Below are 19745 nucleotides of genomic sequence, written 5' to 3' on the forward strand. Positions count from 1 at the left end.
TGTTCCATTGTTACTCGGTTTGGATGAAAACAAAGGCACCGGTGTTTCATGATCGGTGCATTGTTCGAAGAACAATACAGTACAAAGCACGACATGGTCAGGTGTACATGACGGATCGGCTTTTGTGCTCATCATCATAAAAACCAAATGGATCATTCATTGGAAACAATTTTATAAATACATTGGTGATCTAATTCCTGGAAATATTCAGTTATAGCAGTATAACGCATTGTATTGTAAGTATCGCTCGTGATCAAAATTATCCTTATTTCTGATAAAATTGGGAGAATTTGAATAACAATTCGTTTTTTGAAATGTTCCGTATATGTGTTTTGTAATCTGTCTTGGTGCATCGGAATAAGCTGCCACTTTGTGATGGGGAGCAGTACTAGTTCTATTTGAAGGGAAGCTGGTGCATGTTATCGTATATCATTACTGGGTGGGGGAAGGGCTCGGCAGTATCACACGGCTCGTAATTTACAGTGCAGCTCCAGGGGCGATGGAACGCCACGAATGCTTTCCAATAGTGTTTCGTTACACGGCGCTTTCGCTTTGACATTGTCCTGTACAATTCCAGAGTTTATGGATGAACGCTCCACCATTAACCCAGGGAGGAATTCAGGAAGCAGACATTTATCATTGTGGCCTTTTTATGTGTTGACACAAAAATCATCTTGGTCATTGAACAAGCACAGCAAGCTGGAACATCTCATGAGGGCAGCACTGTTAATTCTCTTCCCCCCAACCCCCTATTTTAGATATGACTAGACTTGCACATCCACTGTTCTGCATCAATGGTGGACACACCCCAGGATCCCCAACTTCAAAATACGACCAACAGCTGGCGCAATAGAGCCCATCTGCTCTTCGACGCTCTGCCGGCCGCCGAGGCCATCAGATGCCCTCTTGGCTTTCTCACCCACCTCTGATACAGACAGGACCGTAGTGCAGCGAAGCCATGAACCCAACGTCCTGACTCGTCAGCAAACACACTCCGAGTCAATATGTACTGTTGATCCAATTGCGCTAATCATGCTTTCTTCATGTCTCCCAAAGCCGGACGTCTGTTCGCCAACCTACGCTTGGCGGGCTACCAATCCAAGGCAGGAATAATTTTAGAAGTTCGAATTAATACCTCAATGTTGAAGATGTAAGGAATGAACTCGGAGTAGTTTCCTTCTCCCTGTAATATGTTTATAATTTTGACATAATGCATTGTGCGTTCCCGCAGTAACTCATTTGAATATCGCGTGTGCCTACATCATTATTTACTTCCAAAATGAAGGAGATTCGACACCTGATCTGCAAATAATCGACAATATACAAGAGAGGAGGAGGGAGAGGGGGAGTGCAATGCTCATTAACTATCCTACTGTTCTCTCCAAGAGCGAGGAGGTTTGAACGTACATTTCTACATGCGCATACACATCCATTCCTACAGCATATATATACATCTGAATGTTTACCTATTTGTCTACTTAGTGAATACGCAGCACCATTCCTTCATTTTTAAGATCTCAACCTCGTAAGTGAGTGAAAGACACACACTCACACAGAAAGGAAAAAATGCAACAGACACAAATGTAAACTGGCAGATGCAAGCAAGGAATTAAGCATTGGAAGTGAAGTTAACAGTACAGTTGTCACCTACCTGTTTAGAAGAAGAATTCCTCATTGGACCATGAGGCAAGATCATTGCTTAAACCTGGACCGGTTGAGTGAGAGGCCAAGCCGGCAAGGTATACGGGGCTCCAACACCTCCCTCTGTGGCAACGTTAGCAGGGAGTGAAGTGGACAGAGTTGAGTCACCTTGGCAGCCACGTTCTCTTCCCCGCCTCCTCAGTCAGGCGGCACCTTTCGCCCGAATCCAGGCACAACTTTAATTACCCTGGCCCAGACTTCATCTGCTGTGGCAGGCGATTCGTTCGCTCCAACACTCTCCGGGGGGCGGTACCAAGTGAGTGGGCGGCGAAGGGGGTCTGATGAAAGAGGCAACCACAAAGGTTTGCTCTCCAGGGAGAATCGACAGGCCATGTGCTTATATCATATCATGTCTGCACAAAAACGCTATAGAAAAGTGATGCTGTTGTCCTTCAACATAAAGACTTCTTTTCCAGTGGCTGCATTATTTAGCACAAGCTTCCACTGTGAAGCAGTCTGTTGGTAGAGCCCAGCTGCATAACTGAAATTCCATGAGCCACGTGATCTCTGACCGGCTCATTAAAGCTTCAAGAGGGAGAGATAGACGGTTGAGAGGAGAGAAACATAAATACAAAGATGCCATTTTTACCTTGCCTTCCTTCATTACCAGCACTATCTTTTCACTTGGCTGGAACAATCAGCCACCCGCCAAGAGTAAGTTTTGTACAATAAGGAGCTTTCGTACAGTCGCGGCTTCGGACTATGAAAAGGCCAACAAAATTAGTTGCCTTGTGTCACAGGGGAAACCAGGTATTAGAGTCATTGTGAGTTAGTTGCCTGGGCTAGCCAAGTACTAATTCTATTGAGTGGCGACTTTTGAAGCGAAGACGGCGCTCGAGGTACATTTTCACTTCAAAAGAGCCTAAAAGGAAGTCTGGTTCCCAAGTTGTCCTCGTCACTGCAGCCAGACGCATACCTTTGGGTTAGAGTCATATCCTTCCTGCCTCTCTGATCTGCTGCACACAGGCCCCTTCACTTCCAGTGAGAAACTCAATGAAAACTTGTATCAGGAGCACAGCATCAAACAAAAAGCCTGGCTTACACATATTTGCAGATTCCTTCTGGATCTCTCTCTCCCTCTCTAGAAACTGTCACTGCACAGATGTCATCAAACCAATGAGGATACACTAAGTTTTGTATGAAAATCATCAGCGCGGAGAGAAAATGTGTGGCACTACATAAAGAGGCCCTTATGCACAGTTTGAGAAATGAAGCTCCATTACAGCAGCTATATTCTTCCTGATCAATGCACGACAAAGGCTGAAATATAATTGAAGGTTAATTGTATTGTTTCTCATTAGAAACCATAGATACCGCATTTTCCAAGGCAAATTGAACTCGAGTTTCAGGAGCAGTTAAGTCATTTGACCACTATTCCTCTACTTAAAAAACATGTTAACACGCAAGCAATACAACAAGGTATCATTTTACAAAACAAGCCTTGCCCATTATTACCTCTGCTACCCAAGATGGAAAGGAGGTCGTGTATTCAACCCTGCTTGCTTGTTACCTGTGCCACAGAAGGTGGATGGAGGTTATGTTTTCACCCCTGTCTGTTTGTCTGTCTGTCTGTCTGTGAACAGGATATCTCAAAAAGGTGTGGGCGGATTCGGACGAAATTTGGTGGACAGATTGGGTATGTGACAAGGACGAAAATTAATAGATTTTGGTGAAGGGCCGGATCCGGATTTGGATCCAATAATTTTTTAAGTGATTTTTCATCATTGAGAGATACAATGCCTTCAGAAGTATTCACACCTTGACTTTTTTCAGATTTTGTTGCCTGAATTTAAAATGGATTAAATTGAGATTTTTGACATTGATCTACACATTATACCCAATAATGTCAAAGTGGATTTTTTTTGGAAGAAAGTTTTACAAATTTATTGAGCATGAAATACAGAAATATCTAATTTTCATAAGTATTCAACCCCCTGAGTCAATGCTTCATAGAAGCGCCTTTGGCAGTGATTACAGATTTGAGTCTCCTTGGGTATTAGCGGGGCAGCTAAGTGCCAAATATCAGTACAATTGTTCAGATTGTGGTAAAAGCACCAAATTTCGTACAGTTCATCTTGAATACATAATAATCGATTTCAGATATAGTGCCAAGAAAAAAATCCCCCTGGTGGGCATATTTGGCCAAAATCCAAGATGGCCACCAGCCGAGCCGTGAATTTCTATTAAACCCGATATTTTCTTTAATATTCAAGCTACAGACATGAATAAAACATCATTTTGTATGTTTTCAGACACAAGGAACCCAATTACAGCATTAATTCTTTCATAAAATGCATATATTTCAGCATAAAGGGCATGTTTATGTCGAAATTGTCAACAATCGACGAACAATTGACCGGATTACAATTTGGAATATTCACGATGACAACAGTCGGAAAGGTGAATGCTTACTTTCTAATATGACTATCAACTGTACTCAGAAACAATTCTTTTCTCTTTTCTGTCAGGTCTACAATCTACATGTATGGCGCCAATGATGCAATCCAGGTGTTAAGTCTGAACCTTCGGAGCTCCCACAATGTCGACACGGAAAAAGTGTAAGCTCATTGAACATGAGAAGCTGTCCTCACCTCGAAACACACCAGGACCTATTGATTGGACAATATGTGTGCTATGTCAAGAACGTTCGACTGCACCACTTCAGTGTCCTGCACTATCAAAACGAACAGATGTGGGAGCTGGTTATGACACATTGGCTGACAATTTGAAATGTTTTCATGACTTGGGCAAGCTAGCGGTGGCTATAGATATATCACAGCTTGACGAGGGCGATGGCATTGCAAATACGTTGTCCAAACATAGTGCCAAATGGCATCACTCCTGTCGCTTGAAGTACTCTGCTAGTAGGCTGACAAGACTACAACCGGTGGAACCATGCACCAGTCAGAAAGGAGATGGTCCTTATATGCGTCGACAAGCTAGTGAAGATCAAAGTAGTGATACATGCTTCTTCTGTGACATAATGGGAACAGAAAGTAGTCCGCTGCACGAAGCAATGACGTCAAAACTTACACAACGTGTCAATCACTGTGCTTTCAAGCTACAGGATCAAAAGCTAATTGCCAAACTTAGTGCGGGTGACCTAGTGGCACAGGAAGCGAAATACCATTCAGCATGTCTGGTGAAACTGTACAATGCTAGCAACAGGAAAGTAGAGGAAGAACAAAACCAGAGCCCAGATGGACAGGCTCACGGTATAGCTTTGGTCGAGGTAATTGGCTATATCGAAGATATACGTTTAGCTGACAAGACCGTGGCTGCAATATTCAAATTGAGTAATCTCCTGCAGCTGTATACGGATCGCTTACGAGAGCTAGGGGTGGACATATCCGGCCGCATAAACTCTACACGTCTGAAAGAGAGACTCCTTGCCCATGTATCAGGTCTTCACGCGTACAGGCAAGGTCGCGACATCCTTCTGACATTCGAAGAGGATGTAGGACTTGCTCTGAAAGATGCATGTTTGGATGACTTCGATGATGAAGCTATTTGCATCGCAAAGGCAGCACAGATTATTCGCCGAGACATGCTGAAGAAGCACACATCACACTTTGATGGCTACTTTGAAAAAGGATGCCAGGAAGATGCTGTACCAAAGTCGTTGGTAGCACTACTTGGTATGCTAATGGATGAACCCAATATAAAGAACAAGGCATCAGACACAGTGAGACAAGCAACTCTGAGTCTCGCTCAGCTGTTGCCATACAACATTCATGTGAGAAGGCGCCAGGAGTCCACCAATTCGCATCACTGTAAGGACAGAGAGACCCCACTGCCTGTTTATATTGGCCTGATGATCCATGGACATACGCGTAAACGTGAACTGGTGGATATACTTTTTCATCTCGGCTTGTCAGTTTCATATGACAGGGTTCTTGGCATATCGACAGAACTTGCCATCTCAGCGTCTGAGCAATATCAAACTGATGGGGTTGTGTGTCCACTTGTCCTGCGTAAAAATCTATTTACAACTGCTGCAGTGGACAATATCGACCACAACCCCAGCTCAACTACAGCATGCGAGGCCTTTCATGGTACAGGAATATCCCTGTTTCAAAACCGAGCAACAGCTTCTGATGGTATTGTACGTGAACCCGCCATTCTGCAACCAACGTCTTCAAAAACACAGCTACCGCCACTTCCGGACTCGTACACAACTTTGACACCAGTTACACTGATCAAGAAGGATCCCATTGTTCCATTGCAGAATGGTCCACTAACATGTGACAAAGAACTTGTGAAATCTGCTATTGACTGTGAAACTAAATGGCTGAACAATACCCAAGACCTTATCACCAAAGAGCTTCAGAGCACAGATGAGCCAATATCGTGGGGTGCGTTCCATGCAAACACACTGGAAAGTCCAAGAAACTTTGATGTCACAATTACATCACTGTTACCGTTGTTCTCAGACGATTCCAAGTCTGTCGCCATGATCCGTCATGCAATGGATGTTGTAAAATCTGCGGTTGAACTTCTGAATTCTGGTCAGGTACCAGTGTTAACAGTGGACCAGCCTCTGTTTGCAATTGCAAAGCTGATCCAGTGCAACTGGCCAGATGTGTATGGAGAAGAAAAGTTTGTTATTCTGCTTGGTGGACTCCACACAGAGATGGACATCTTGAGAGTCCTTGGAAAGTTGCTGGACGGAAGTGGCTGGACACATGCGCTAACCCAAGCAAACGTTGCCACAGCAGGGACGGCTGACTCATTTTTAAAGGCGTCACATGTTACAAGAATGAGGCATGCCCATCAAGTCACTTCTAGTGCATTGTCAATCCTCATGCGTAAAGCTTACGACACCTACACGTGTGAGGAAATAGAACCATTGGCCTTTGACAAGTGGTGCCTTAAACAAGCTGAGATGTCTCCACAGTTCCAGTACTGGCTGATCATTATACGATTAGAGCTCCTCGTTTTGGTGTATGTGAGGTCTATTCGTGAAGGGAACTTCGCACTCTACGTCGCAGCCCTAGAAGCAATGGCTCCCTGGTTCTTTGCCCTTGATCAAACACACTATTCCAGATGGATTCCCGTTCATATTCGGGACATGGTTACACTGCAGGACAGACTTCCTGATGTAGCGAGGCAGTTTGAACAAGGTGACTTTGTGGTGCACAAAACAAATCGTCCATTCTCAGCTCTTGCCATAGATCATGCACACAAACAAAATAATGCGGTTGTAAAGGGTGATGGTGGGGCGGTTGGTCTTCTGCAAAATCCACGAGCACTCCTGCGGTGGATGGTAGCAGGTCCTGAACTGGCTAGGGTTGTACATGGCTTTGAAACAGTTGCCCTCGAGAGCAGTACTTCGAAGAACAATCTTAAGCATCATGAGCATACGCTGTCCGCACAAGTCTCCTTTGCAAAAGAGGTCACGACGCTCGTTCAAGTAATTGATGACATGGGAAATCCATTCACAGACGAAAGCGGGGACTTGCTGGTCTTGGATAGCCGAGATATTGTTGATTCAGAAATAGCGGATAACGTGCGCTCCATAGAGAATTTGGGCCAGCAGCAGTATGAGCAATATGTCAAAGAGCGTATGTTGCAGAGAACAACCCCTATAATGGATCCCATCAAGAGAAACAACATACCTTTGTTCAGCCGACCACCACCAAAGGTCTCATCTAAAAACACACCTACCATCACTTAAAAGTGACTGTGCACTGTTTTCGAGACTCGACATAGCTTCTCAAATGCGCGAAGGGGACCTGGAAAATTTCTTCAGGCACGAGAACCACGTGTATCCTCCTTCTCCGTCACAGCTTGGGAAACTCCGGTTTGGGACAAAAGCTGACCTCACGGAATGTTTAGAAAAGCTATGCAAACCCAGTGGAGAAGCCCCTGTAGCTGATGTTATCATATTGGATGGAGCAGCAATCGTGTTGTACCAGTAGGGACCAAAACCTTCCAGGAATACGCTACCCTAGTGTTTCTGCCGTACATCAAAGCACAGCTACGAAACGTCTCGAGAGTCGATATCGTTTGGGACATGTACATCCAAGGGAGCCTTAAATCCACAGCTAGAGAGAAACGAGGCAAAGGTATTCAGAGACGTGTAACAGCAGCAAACACTATTCCAGGAAACTGGCAGGAGTTCCTGCGTTTGGACAACAACAAGACTGAGCTCTTCAAATTCTTGGCACATCAGGTATTACCGTCACCAATCACCATGCTTAATATAATTCTTAATATATGCAAATAATTGTACATAACATTTAATATACAATGTAGTTTCATTAACCATGTTAGCAAGTGTGCGTACTACTGATATACCAATGCTCTATACCAATATGAATCTATAATCACTAATAATTCTTTACTGTCGCTACTTCTAACCATAGGTGGTGGAAAATCTCTCCACAGAGAAGGAAGTGTACACGACATGTGGAGAGAATGTGTTGTGTACTCGTGTGAAAATCGCAACATCACATTGCTTAAAATCGGTCAAATTTTTCACCGATTTCAGATAATTTGGCACAAAAAAGCCCTTTATGTTGAAATAAATGTATTTTATGAAAGAATTAATGCTGTAATTGGATTCCTTGTGTCTGAAAACATACAAAATGATGTTTTATTCATGTCTGTAGCTTGAATATTAAAGAAAATATCGGGTTTAATAGAAATTCACGGCTCGGCTGGTGGCCTTCTTGGATTTTGGCCAAATATGGCCACCAGGGGGATTTTTTTCTTGGCACTATATCTGAAATCGATTATTATGTATTCAAGATGAACTGTAGGAAATTTGGTGCTTTTACCACAATCTGAACAATTGTTTCACATATCCGCCCCGCTATATGTCTATATCAGCGTTGCAAATCTGGATTTGAGGAGTTTCTCCCATTCTTCCTTGCAAATTGGCTCAAGCTCTGTCAGGTTGAATGGGGAGCATTGGTGAATTTTCAAGTTTTTCCACAGATTCTCAATGGGATTCAAGTCTGGGTTTTGGCTGGGCCACTCAAGGATTTTCATGTTCTTGTTCTGAAGCCATTTCAGTGTTGCTTTGGCCATTTGCTTTGGGTCATTGTCCTGTTGGAATGTAAGTCTTTGCCGTGGTCTAAGGTCCTTTGCACTCTGAAGCAGATTCTCCTCAATGATTTTTCTGTATTTAGCTCCATTCATTGTTCCATCTATCCTTAGAAGTCTCCCAGTTCCTGCTGCTGAAAAGCATCCCCATAGCATGATGCTGTCACTACAATGTTTCATGGTAGCAATGGTGTTAGATGGGTGATGAGCTGTGCTCAGTTTCTGTCAGATGTGGCGCTTTGAATTCTGGCCATATAGTTCAATTTTCTTGTCACCAGACCACAGAATCTTTTGCCTCATGCTATCAGTCTTTTACATGCCTTTTTGCAAACTCCAGGTGTGCTGTCATGTGCCTTTGTCCCAGGAGTGGCTTCAATCTTGCCACTATCCCATAAAGCCTTGATTTATGAAGTGCTGCGGAGACTGTTGTCCTTCCTGCAGCTTCTCCCATCTCAGCCAAGGAACTCTGTCGTACTGTCAGATTGGTCATTGGGTATTTTGTCACCTCCCTGACTAGGGCCCTTCTTGCCTGGTTGCTCAGTTCAGTTGGACTGCCAGCTCAAGGAAGGGTCTGAGTGTGTTTCTTTCTAAATCATGTCCAATCAATTGAAATGGTCACAGGTGGACTCCAATCAAGTTGTAGAAGCATCTGAAGGATGATCAAAGGAAATTGGATGCACCTGAGCTCAATTTGTAGTGTCATAGTAAAGGGGTTGAATACTTATCGACTCAAAACAATTCAGCTTTTCATTTTTAACCCTAGGATGCATGGGCCAAAGGCATTCTATGGGCAGCCGGGTTCCGGGTCATGCATCCTAGGGTTAATTAAATTGTAAATTTTTCCAAAAAAATTAATTCCATTTTGACATTATGCGGAATTATGGGTAGATCAGTGCCAAAAAAATTCAATTGCATCATTTTTAAATTCATGCTGTAACAACAAAATATGAAAAAGTCAAAGGGTGTGAATACTTTTTGAAGGCACTGTCGGGCAAAAACCGATATATAGCAAGTTATTTTTAAAAGTTGTGAACAGATTTGTATGAAACCTGGTGGATAGGTTGGGTGTGTGACAAGAAAGAACTGATTCAATTTTGGTAAAGATACATATCCGGATCCTTCGATCAGATAATTTTTTAATCTTTGAAGTGATTCTTTGCCATTGAGTGATAGGGCCAAAAAGGATAATTAACATGATATGTCAAACAGTTGTGAATAATTAAGAACAAAACTTTGTGGATGATTTGGGTAGGTGACAAGAACAAGCCGATTGGATTTTCGTTCAGGTTTTGATTTGGCCTATCAGTGGGATACAAAATGTAAACTGATCTCCTTGGCAGAGGTATGCTCTCTACCGAGTGCCATGTATATTGTTTGGTCTTGTGCGCTATTCTGTCTGTTTGTCAGTCAATTCGTTTTGAATGAACTGAAATCAATTACCAATTATTTTTGAGGCCTCAAGGTCAAAAGGTCAACATTGGCTGAATTTCTAAAATCGTCAATTTTAATCCAATTGGCTTGAAATTTGAAGAGGATTTGCATAGAGCCACTGATTCAACCACCAATTATTTTTGAGGTAAACATAGGCCAAAGGTCAACAATTTATTTTAGGGATTTTGCAAGTATCGTGCTATGCACGATATATTTCTTGTTACTTGCAAAATCGAAGATTTTTCAAGTATATTTGTCGGTTGCGTTTGTTATTCTGTCTGTTTTTCTGTTTGCTACTCGTCTTCAGGTCAGAATTCTAAACCAATTACCATGAAACTTCACCATGTTGTAGAGGTCGTGACAATTGAGAAGCCTATTGATTTTGACGTCAAAGGTCAACTGAAGGTCGGATTTCTAAAAGCCATTTTTCATTCGATTGACTTGAAAATTGAACAGTAGTTGTATACAACTACTGTTCAATTTTCAAGTCAATCGAATGAAAACCAACTATTTTGGAATTGTTGGAAACCAACTATTTTTGAGGTCAAAAGGTCAAAGATCAAATCAAGGTCAAACTTCTAATATCATCAATTTTAATCCAACTGACCGAGGCCGTAACACCTGTCAGCTCAAAATCCTTTTAACTGTTGACTTGGTAGTTTTTACAATGAAGGAAACATTAACAATGTTGTTAAAAGTTTATTTTGTGATTAATTTGTGATTGGAGATATGTTGTTTGTAATGATAAAAAGAGATATCGAGTTCAAGTGAATGACGACATGCTGTGATGGTTTCTACTTTCTGAACGTGAACTTCGCGGATCGCCATATGCAGATTCGCCACGTACCCACGATCGATGTTTTTTTACGTGAACGTACCCGTTTGTTTGCGAACGGGTACGTTTTTCATGGAAGTCCTTCACGAACTTGCTGTCCATGTCTGACTTGCGACTGAGGGTGCTACAGGAATGTGGAATTTATTGATTTGATGCTTTAGCATTCGCGGTATCTGCATTGTCTGTTTGCTTCTGGCCTCCCACCCGTGCGTAGCACGGGTATCTCACTCGTCATGGTAATTGATACACAATTGGCAGTGTAGGTCTTTGTACAATTTTTGTTGGATGATCCTTTTTTATTCACGATGGATAGTCCAAACTGCCATAGACCCATATCATATAGGATGGATGCTTAAAGGTGTGGACCGTGTAACATCTCTCCAGCAGGGAAAATGGCCTTAAAATGCCTGTTGTTGTGTGTGTTGTAGCTTAATGGAGTGGACCCAAAAAGGATTTGTCGTTTGTTCATGAGATCACATTATCAATGCAGCATACAGCACCAATATCCATGATTCAACCATGTCTGCCTCTAAGAGAAGTTGCTGCTATGCTCACTGAGATTTCAAACTCAAGTGAAGAGCCATGAGGCAATAACATCATGCAAGCAGCAGACTTTTGCTTTCTGAGTCTTAGAATAAAGGATGTACATCATGTACTTAAACACATCTTCAAGGCTCAAGAAGAAGTGTGGGAAAGACCACGACATCAATGGACTCTTTCCAATCGCCTCCTCGAAATCTTAACAAACTAGGCATAGGCCGTGAGTAGGTGAAGCCCACCGGCCACCGTGCACCCCCAAACTCCCCATAACCAATTTTTGGGGGTATCAAATTGTTCACTACGATCAACTGAATGAAAAAATAAGTCCCCTGAAATATAACTCATTTACACTATATCAAATTGAGCCGTTTCCATGGCAACGTATCAAAAATTGCGCCATTGCACATAGATCAGCAAATCAGGCATATCTCGCTAAATCTTAAAGATAGAATAACAAAACTGGCACAAAAATAGAGATTATGCATTTCTCCATTTATACCTGACGTTATGTTAATTAGCTCATTTGCATAATCATGAATATTCATTCAAATTTGAAGCGTTGCTTAAATTCGAAAACTGTCAATTTCAACACTTCTCAGAATTACAAGAGGTTTATCCACATCAAAATCTGCCCCAATGCATTTACAAATTCAAGACAATTACAATGATACCCGATTTGGTACTCTGGAATATGAATAATTAGGGCCAATTTGTAAAATCGAGCCATATGGCCACGACGGCCCTCAAAAAGCAGTCCTCTTCTCTTAGAGGCTTTCATCACTTCTAGATTTAAAAAATTTATTTTTTTTTCGATTTTTTTTTTCAGATTTGTGACTATGTGGATCCGAAAAACCAAGATATAACAAAGTAACATAAAATAAATAATTTTCGACCATTGGAAGCTGTAGATTACTCATCATACTGACATTTCATAATGTAACCAGGAATTAGAAATTTCCAAGAGTAAGACTTTTTTTTTAATGTTTGTTTTATTTTTCTTGCAATTGTACAATAGTGATGACATAAAGGAGCAAGCAGAAAAGAGGAAAACTAGAAAATGGAAGGGAGAAACGACCAATGGTTCCACCTCTAAGAAGCAGTAGATGATGTCAAATTATGTTTATTAGTTCTGATAATATTTAAAACTTATTTATACATTAGAAGCAAAAATCAACAAGGAACAAGACGACAAAGACAAAGATATCATAGCCCACATGGTTTTAGTAGTTTTGCTGTGTGGAGTTAAAGGCCACCAGTCAGCCACATTTGGTCGGATTAGAAAACAAAATCGTCTGCATTGTATACTCTCATGTAGTATCTGTGTGCCAAGTTTGAACAATATCCGCCTATGCATGGCCGAGAAATGGTTGCGGACGTGTTCAATATCGGGTTTTTTCCAATTAAAATGGCCATCAGTCTACCATTCGGCCATCTTTGATCAGATCACAAAATAAAGCAAGGCGTACATGTATGCCATCATGTACTCTGCCTATGCCAAGTTTGAACAAAATTGGACTATGCATGTTTATGAAATGATTGGGGACATGTTCAAGTAACACAATGGCTGCCACTCGGCAATCTTGGATCTGATCACGAAAGAAAATGACGTGCATATGTAAGCCATCATTAACTAGATGTGTGCCATGTCTTAACAGTATCGGTAAATGCATATCCGAGAAATGGTTGAGGACGTGTTCAATATCGGGTTTTTTCCAATTAAAATGGCCATCAGTCTACCAATAGGCCATCTTTGATCAGATCACAAAATAAAGCAAGGCGTACATGTATGCCAAAATGTACTCTGCCTGTGCCAAGTTTGAACAAAATTGGACTATGCATGTTTAAGAAATGGTCAGGGACATGTTTAAGTAACAAAATGGCTGCCACTTGGCAATCTTGGATCTGAACGCGAAAGAAAATGACGTGTTTATGTAAGCCATCATTAACTAGATGTGTGCCATGTCTTAACAGCATCGGTAAATGCATATCCGAGAAATGGTTGAAGACGTGTTCAACATCTGGGTTTTTTTACAACTAAAATGGCCGCCAGTTGGCCATCTTTGATCGGATCACGAAACAAAATGACGTGCATATGCATGCCCTCATTTACTGTATTTGTGCCAAGCATGAACAAAATCGGTCGATACATCCACGAGATATTGTTGCGGACACACGGACGGACGGACAGACAGACGAGACCCAATCCATAAGCCGCCGTTTCAGACTAAGTCCAACAGGAGCTAATAACAAGGAATAACAAAGATCTTTGTTGCTGGAGGAGGCCATTTGGTCCATCAGGCTTAGTGCCCTACACCAACACCAGGCCAAACAAATCTGTCTCAGGCCACAGACCCAATCTCAATGGGGGTAAGGAGGGAGAGGGGGTGAGTGCCATATGTGCAAACAAAATAATATTTTCACTAAAAGTGAAGCAGAAGCAGACAAATAAAACCTTTCAGTAAGCTTTAATCAACACAAAAATGGCAAGTGGCATCTGCAACAATAATATGGAGAAGAATAAGGAAAACACAATGGTTATCAAAACTGTCACACAATCATACTGTCATAATCACAAAACTCAGGAACAGTCTTTCACACAACTATGTCATTAAGTATTTTTTACTATCATTACTATAAACTAGAGAGGTTCCAGGGAACCTGAACTCAACTGGTCTATATCAATATGGTTAGAATATGCATAATAGAACCACAAACTATATCGTTTATATGTGATAAAAATATATGACAAAAATTGATTTTTCAACATGGCCGCCCTGCCACGCCCATTTTTGGGCGTGCAACGCCCAAATGCAATCCGAAACTAGTTTATGTCTTAAAGATGCTGCATAACAGGTTTCATCAAATTTAATCAATATCTGTGACTTATAGAGTGTAGACGTCGAATTGTTTACAGACGACAGACAGACGGACGACGGACCACTCTGCGTGTCGACAAAAACTCAGCTGGACATAGTCCAGTTGAGTTAATAAATGTTGTTCTTTTGGAGGGGGGACGAAGGCAGTTGATGTTATATGTATATGTGTGTGTGCGCACACGCGCACACGCGCACGCACACACGCACACACACACACACACACACACACACACACACACACACACACACACACACACACACACACACACACGTTGCATTTGAGGGTTAGGTATGCACAAACACCAACCACACACTCACCCTTTGATGAGACCCTTCCACAGACATAACAATCGCTGCACATGTACTCGTATAATATCACCCAAATCCAAAGTGTTTCTATCGGTACCTATCTAATTCCAATTTAAACTTATCTACTGTTTCCGCTGCCACAACCTATCTAGATAGACCATTCCATGAATTAACTACTGTATCACTAAAAGACTCCCGTCTTATCAATCTGTCTGAAGTCTCCGCTTGTTTACTTTCAGGCCTATTACTGTCTATTCTCAAAAAAAAACCTTCTTCACGTATTTTCTCTGTACCCAATTCATTATCTTAAACATCTCTGTCACATCCGCTCGTAATCAACTCCTTTATAATATACAAAGTCCTATCTCCTGGATATAATGTACTTGAACATATTTATCACATTGATACAGAAACTGATCACAATTACATTATCTAAAAATTTTATGAAGTACCTTTTTTTTTTTAAGTCTTATTTTTTTGTTACCAAATTTACAGACATGACGAGATATTGCTATAATTCCATTGGAATAGGTAGCATCAATTATCTTTTGTAGTTCATTCCAAAGAAGCTCATTTGTATAAAATATCATATTGGGACTGGGCAAGCCATGTTGTATTGCAGGAGATCAATATGTTGTTTCTTTCTCACTGTGTGCAAAATTTAGAATTATGTCTGTTGGAGGATGAACCCTTCTCCACCAAGAACAACGGCACTCAGTAGAGAGCATACCTCCACCAGGTGAACAGTTTACGTTTTGTAGCCCAGAGTAGAACAGAAAATCACAATACAGAATCACATTTAATCAAAATCATCCGTCCACAACTTTTTGAGATATACTGCTTTGTATCGTTTTTGGCCCTATATCTCCTAATGGTGAAGAATCCCTTAAAAAATTATACTAGCCGGATCCAGATCCGGATCTTCACCAAAATCTACTCATGTTGTCCGAATCACGTACACTACCTCTCCGCCAAATATCGTCCAAATCCGTCCATATATTTTTCAGATATCCTGCTAAATGTTGGTTTTAGCCCTATTACTCAATGGTGAAGATTCACTGAACAAACTAGAACGCCACTCAGTAGAGCGCATACTCCCGCCGTGGGTCAAGTTGGAATAGTACGATTTCACAAAAGTTTGAGGGAGTAGTTCAGTGACAAGACAAGACAGCACAAGACAGACTCTGCACAGATATATATATATATATTGTTACGGAACCCAACGTCGGCCTCTGTTCCCCTTATCGAGGGGAGATTAATCCCCTCGTCTATGACTGGCCGACGTGGTCCCTGACGCTGCACAGCTCCCTCCGGAGAGGTAGGTGCGCAACCCCGTTCGCGACCGCGGACAGATGGTAATTGCCGAGCGGTTTAGCAACCGCGGCACGAACTATTAACAAGTACTGACCCGATCCTTAACGTTGGCCAAATCGTGCCACAGGTATTCAATGAGGGAAAAGACAAGGACGAAACGGATGTAAAGGAAAGGAGAACAAAGGTAGGAAATACAAATATAATTTATTACTAGCTATTATTTACACAATAAAAAAGAACCAAGGAGAAGGAAGAATAAGAAAATAATTACAGAAAGGATGGAGGAACCAGAAGGACACAGTGCAAATATTAGCTTACCTATTGCGGTCTTACTTAAACCCAGGGACGAGACAAAAGACAGACTACAAGCACACTTACACGGGGGATGATGACAGGAATGGCAGGAGGTGGATGGCTGGAGGGAGAGGAAGGTTCAGCTGGACGCTGGCTGGAGCTTGATCCCGCACGGGACGTCGGGCCGGACCTCGACGGCCACCGATGCCACCAATGCCACCGCAATCTGGTTCCCGCTTAGCAGCGGGTCGAAGCTGCGTGGTCTCAAAGCTGCGTGGTGGATTCAAAGCTGCATGGTGGAGTCAAAGCTGCGTGGTGGAGTCAAAGCTGCGTGGTGGAGTCAAAGCTGCGTGGTGGAGTCAAAGCTGCGTGGTGGAGTCAAAGCTGCGTGGTGGAGTCAAAGCTCATCTCGCGTATCTCCTCTCTCTCGTGGGGGCGTTGCGTGACGGGTTCTCTCTCTGACGCATCTCCCCGTGAAATCCTTCCCCACACCCTTTTATAAGGCGCGTCGCGATCAAGCCGCGCCACGCCCGTGATGGTGTCTCACCAGCCCTGATTGGCTGGTGGGGGCTCGCTGGGATCCACCTTCTCATGACGAGTAGAGGGCAACGCCCTTCTTCCCCGAGACGGAGCACATGGCCAATGGCGGCAAATGCAGAAAACCGCCCAATGCAGTTGGCAAACGGAGGCTTTGGGAATGGGGGCTTTGGGAATGGAAGGGAACTACCTTATGTCATCTGATGCAAATGCAGTGTCAACTAGTGGGAACAGAGCCGTCAACTACACAGAATAAGGAGATAACTACTTAAGAGGGTATATGATTGGCTACGTGTATGTATATGGAGTAACTAGGAGGACGACCTTTGACCTTTACACACGGAGGGTGATATTTACAACAATTCATTACACTTACAACAATACCAAAAAAACACAACCATTCTCAAATCCAAAACACTGCACCCTCATCCTCCAGGCATGTCCTCGGGCCTATAAAACTTAACTTTAGTGTGGCACGTAGGTGTAGTTCCCTCTACATTTAACCTGACCCTGAGTGCGACAGTTTTAAAACACAAATAAGTATGTCCCTCTGCTGCATTGCACCCTATCTAACAGATTTGCGCCCACAGCTAACCAAATTGTGGAATTGTCTTCAAACTACACATTTACGGTGGGGAGCATTATTTACAATTGACGCTGGTATTTACAAAACTAACCCAGGACCTGTGATTGTTCTTTTGGGGGGGAGACAGCCTGCCCTGCATCGACGCACCAGCACCAATATCAAAGCACCATAATGCACCAAAACGCACCGGAGTACACAGTCACCACACTTCATAATAAACAACAAACCCCTGTTGGTGTCTTGCTCTTCGGCTCCCTCTGCTGGCTATTGTCGTTCTTCCAGATGTTGTCTTTCTTCTTTGCTGGCGGCCTATTTGCAATAATAAAAACAAGCACAGAACGTGTCCATTGTGTTTTATTTATGGCCCACAGGGCCGACTATGAGTGGTTCACCTGTATGGCATAGGTGCCATGTTACCAAGGTCCGCCAGCAAGATCTCGGGCCATCATGGCCGGTTCCAGCAGAGGGGCCATGCCCCAACCCGTGGGGTCCATGAGTGGTGCTCAGCCACAGACATGTGGTCCATTAGTGGTGCATCGATGCAAGCAGCTGGATGCAGGGGTTCTGCCACACAATGGCGGACTCCCGCACGCTCCCCTTGGTGCCCAGAGAGCACAGTCCTCGGGTGGGAGACAGGGGAACAGAAGGCAGGTGAGCGAGGGGTAAGGTCACAAAGGTACACATCAAACAAGGCAATGCAAGACGAGGTGCGTACGGAGAGCGAAGTGAGAAAGCTCGTCCCTACCGTACGTCACCCCCCCTGTTACCTACTCTACCCTTGCCCTTACCCCATATGTACACAAAACCAATCTACACATTTACAAATTCGTCGCTCCCGTCACGTCTTCCCCATATCTCCCCTATACCAAATTCGTCCCCACAATCCCTCTAACCAAAATTTGCCATCATTCAAATTCATCATCAATCCTCATAAGGAGGGAGAGATGGAACATCAGCACAATGTCACGCCCACGTCATGATGCGTCTCACATTCCAAACATTTGCACCAAAATAATAAAAACATGGCATGGTGTGGAGTTTTGTCACCTCAGGTGAGTGGATGTAGATAGTGCGAGGAGATTCTTAATCCTAACTACTTCCTAAATGACATTAACACACTTTATTCTACCCGGGGTCTTTCCCTGCCAAACCATTGGCCAACTTACTCTATGGGTTCTAAAAACCAATTCCCATTGACCAAACTGTGGTGCTTATCAATTTGGGGTCTCACTCCCCCGATTCGACTCCCTGTGCCTTTGCACAATTTCAGGACTGGGTCGTGTGGCTCTCCCAGCAGGTCTACCCACCTGCACACCTCCACCACTGTAGTTGCCTCCGAGCTTACCTGCTCCTCACCTAACCTATCTAACTGGGGAAGGCCCTCCTTGGCGCTTACCCCACTCGGTGCCCTCTCTGGCACTGGGCTACCCGGGTCCGTCCTCCGGATCCTCGGGCCCCATCCACAACTCTAACGGCTCCCAGAGCCCACCTGCGGCCTCACCTGGCCGACATCCTCACAGTGGTGGAGTGCCCATTCAACTACACACACTAACAGGCCACACGCCCAGCCATTTCCACGTCACGAATGCACCCATCCAAACACCATTCTTCCACACGCACCACAGATGCCAATATCCAACCACAATTTACCTATACCCTCTACCTAACGCTTAAACTACCCTCCCCGGGTGGTGGGGTCCATCCTCCCCATCCACACCTTCGCACCATCCACTCCACTCCACAGTTTCCACCATACTCACTCCATACCATCCATTCCATACTCCATATATTCCATACTCCATGTATTTCATACAACCGTTCTCCATACCTGGATTTGCACACCTGTGCCATCACTCGTACACCTGGTGCTTCCTGCACCCTCCTTCCTCCAGGACCATTGGCTCAACACGACACACATCACCATCACTCACTCATACACTGCTCCATACACCTGTTCAGTTGCACAGCTGTGCAATCACACCTGGTGCCACCTGCACCCTCCTTCCTCCCAGGCTCCCTCAATCATTCAATACAATGCACAACTACAATTGTTCCTCATACGCTGCTTCATACACTTCCACGCTCAATACAACTCACAACTACATTACTCACTCATACACCTGTTCACTTTACACTTCTGAGTACACTTCCAACACTCACACGGCATCATCTGATCTACCTGGTTTCCTGCTAAAACTCGTGCTTCCCCGTCGCCCCTTACATTAATTATTGCGCTCCCTCGTCATTATCATCCAACTACCCTCTCTACGTC

The 19745-nt window shown here is 43.3% G+C and overlaps 2 protein-coding genes across 3 annotated transcripts in view; one reads left to right on the forward strand and one right to left on the reverse strand.

Annotated features, from left to right (window-relative positions):
• Positions 1–1949, reverse strand: part of LOC137431845 (RNA-binding motif, single-stranded-interacting protein 1) — a 400729-nt gene extending 398780 nt beyond the window's left edge. The window contains exon 1 of one of the 2 annotated variants that reach the window (XM_078782569.1): positions 1652–1949. In XM_078782569.1, the coding sequence (XP_078638695.1) occupies positions 1652–1696 (45 nt within the window). In that variant the 5' untranslated portion in view covers positions 1697–1949. The remainder of the gene's footprint in view (positions 1–1651) is intronic. The other variant, XM_078782568.1, reaches the window with a different exon arrangement.
• The window catches only part of LOC144893034 (uncharacterized), a 296542-nt gene that overhangs the window by 202124 nt on the left and 74673 nt on the right, over positions 1–19745 (forward strand). The gene's annotated exons all lie outside the window — the stretch shown is intronic.

Source organism: Myxine glutinosa, chromosome 7, assembly GCF_964187855.1.
Source record: "Myxine glutinosa chromosome 7, kmMyxGlut1.1, whole genome shotgun sequence".
NCBI lineage: Eukaryota > Metazoa > Chordata > Myxini > Myxiniformes > Myxinidae > Myxine > Myxine glutinosa.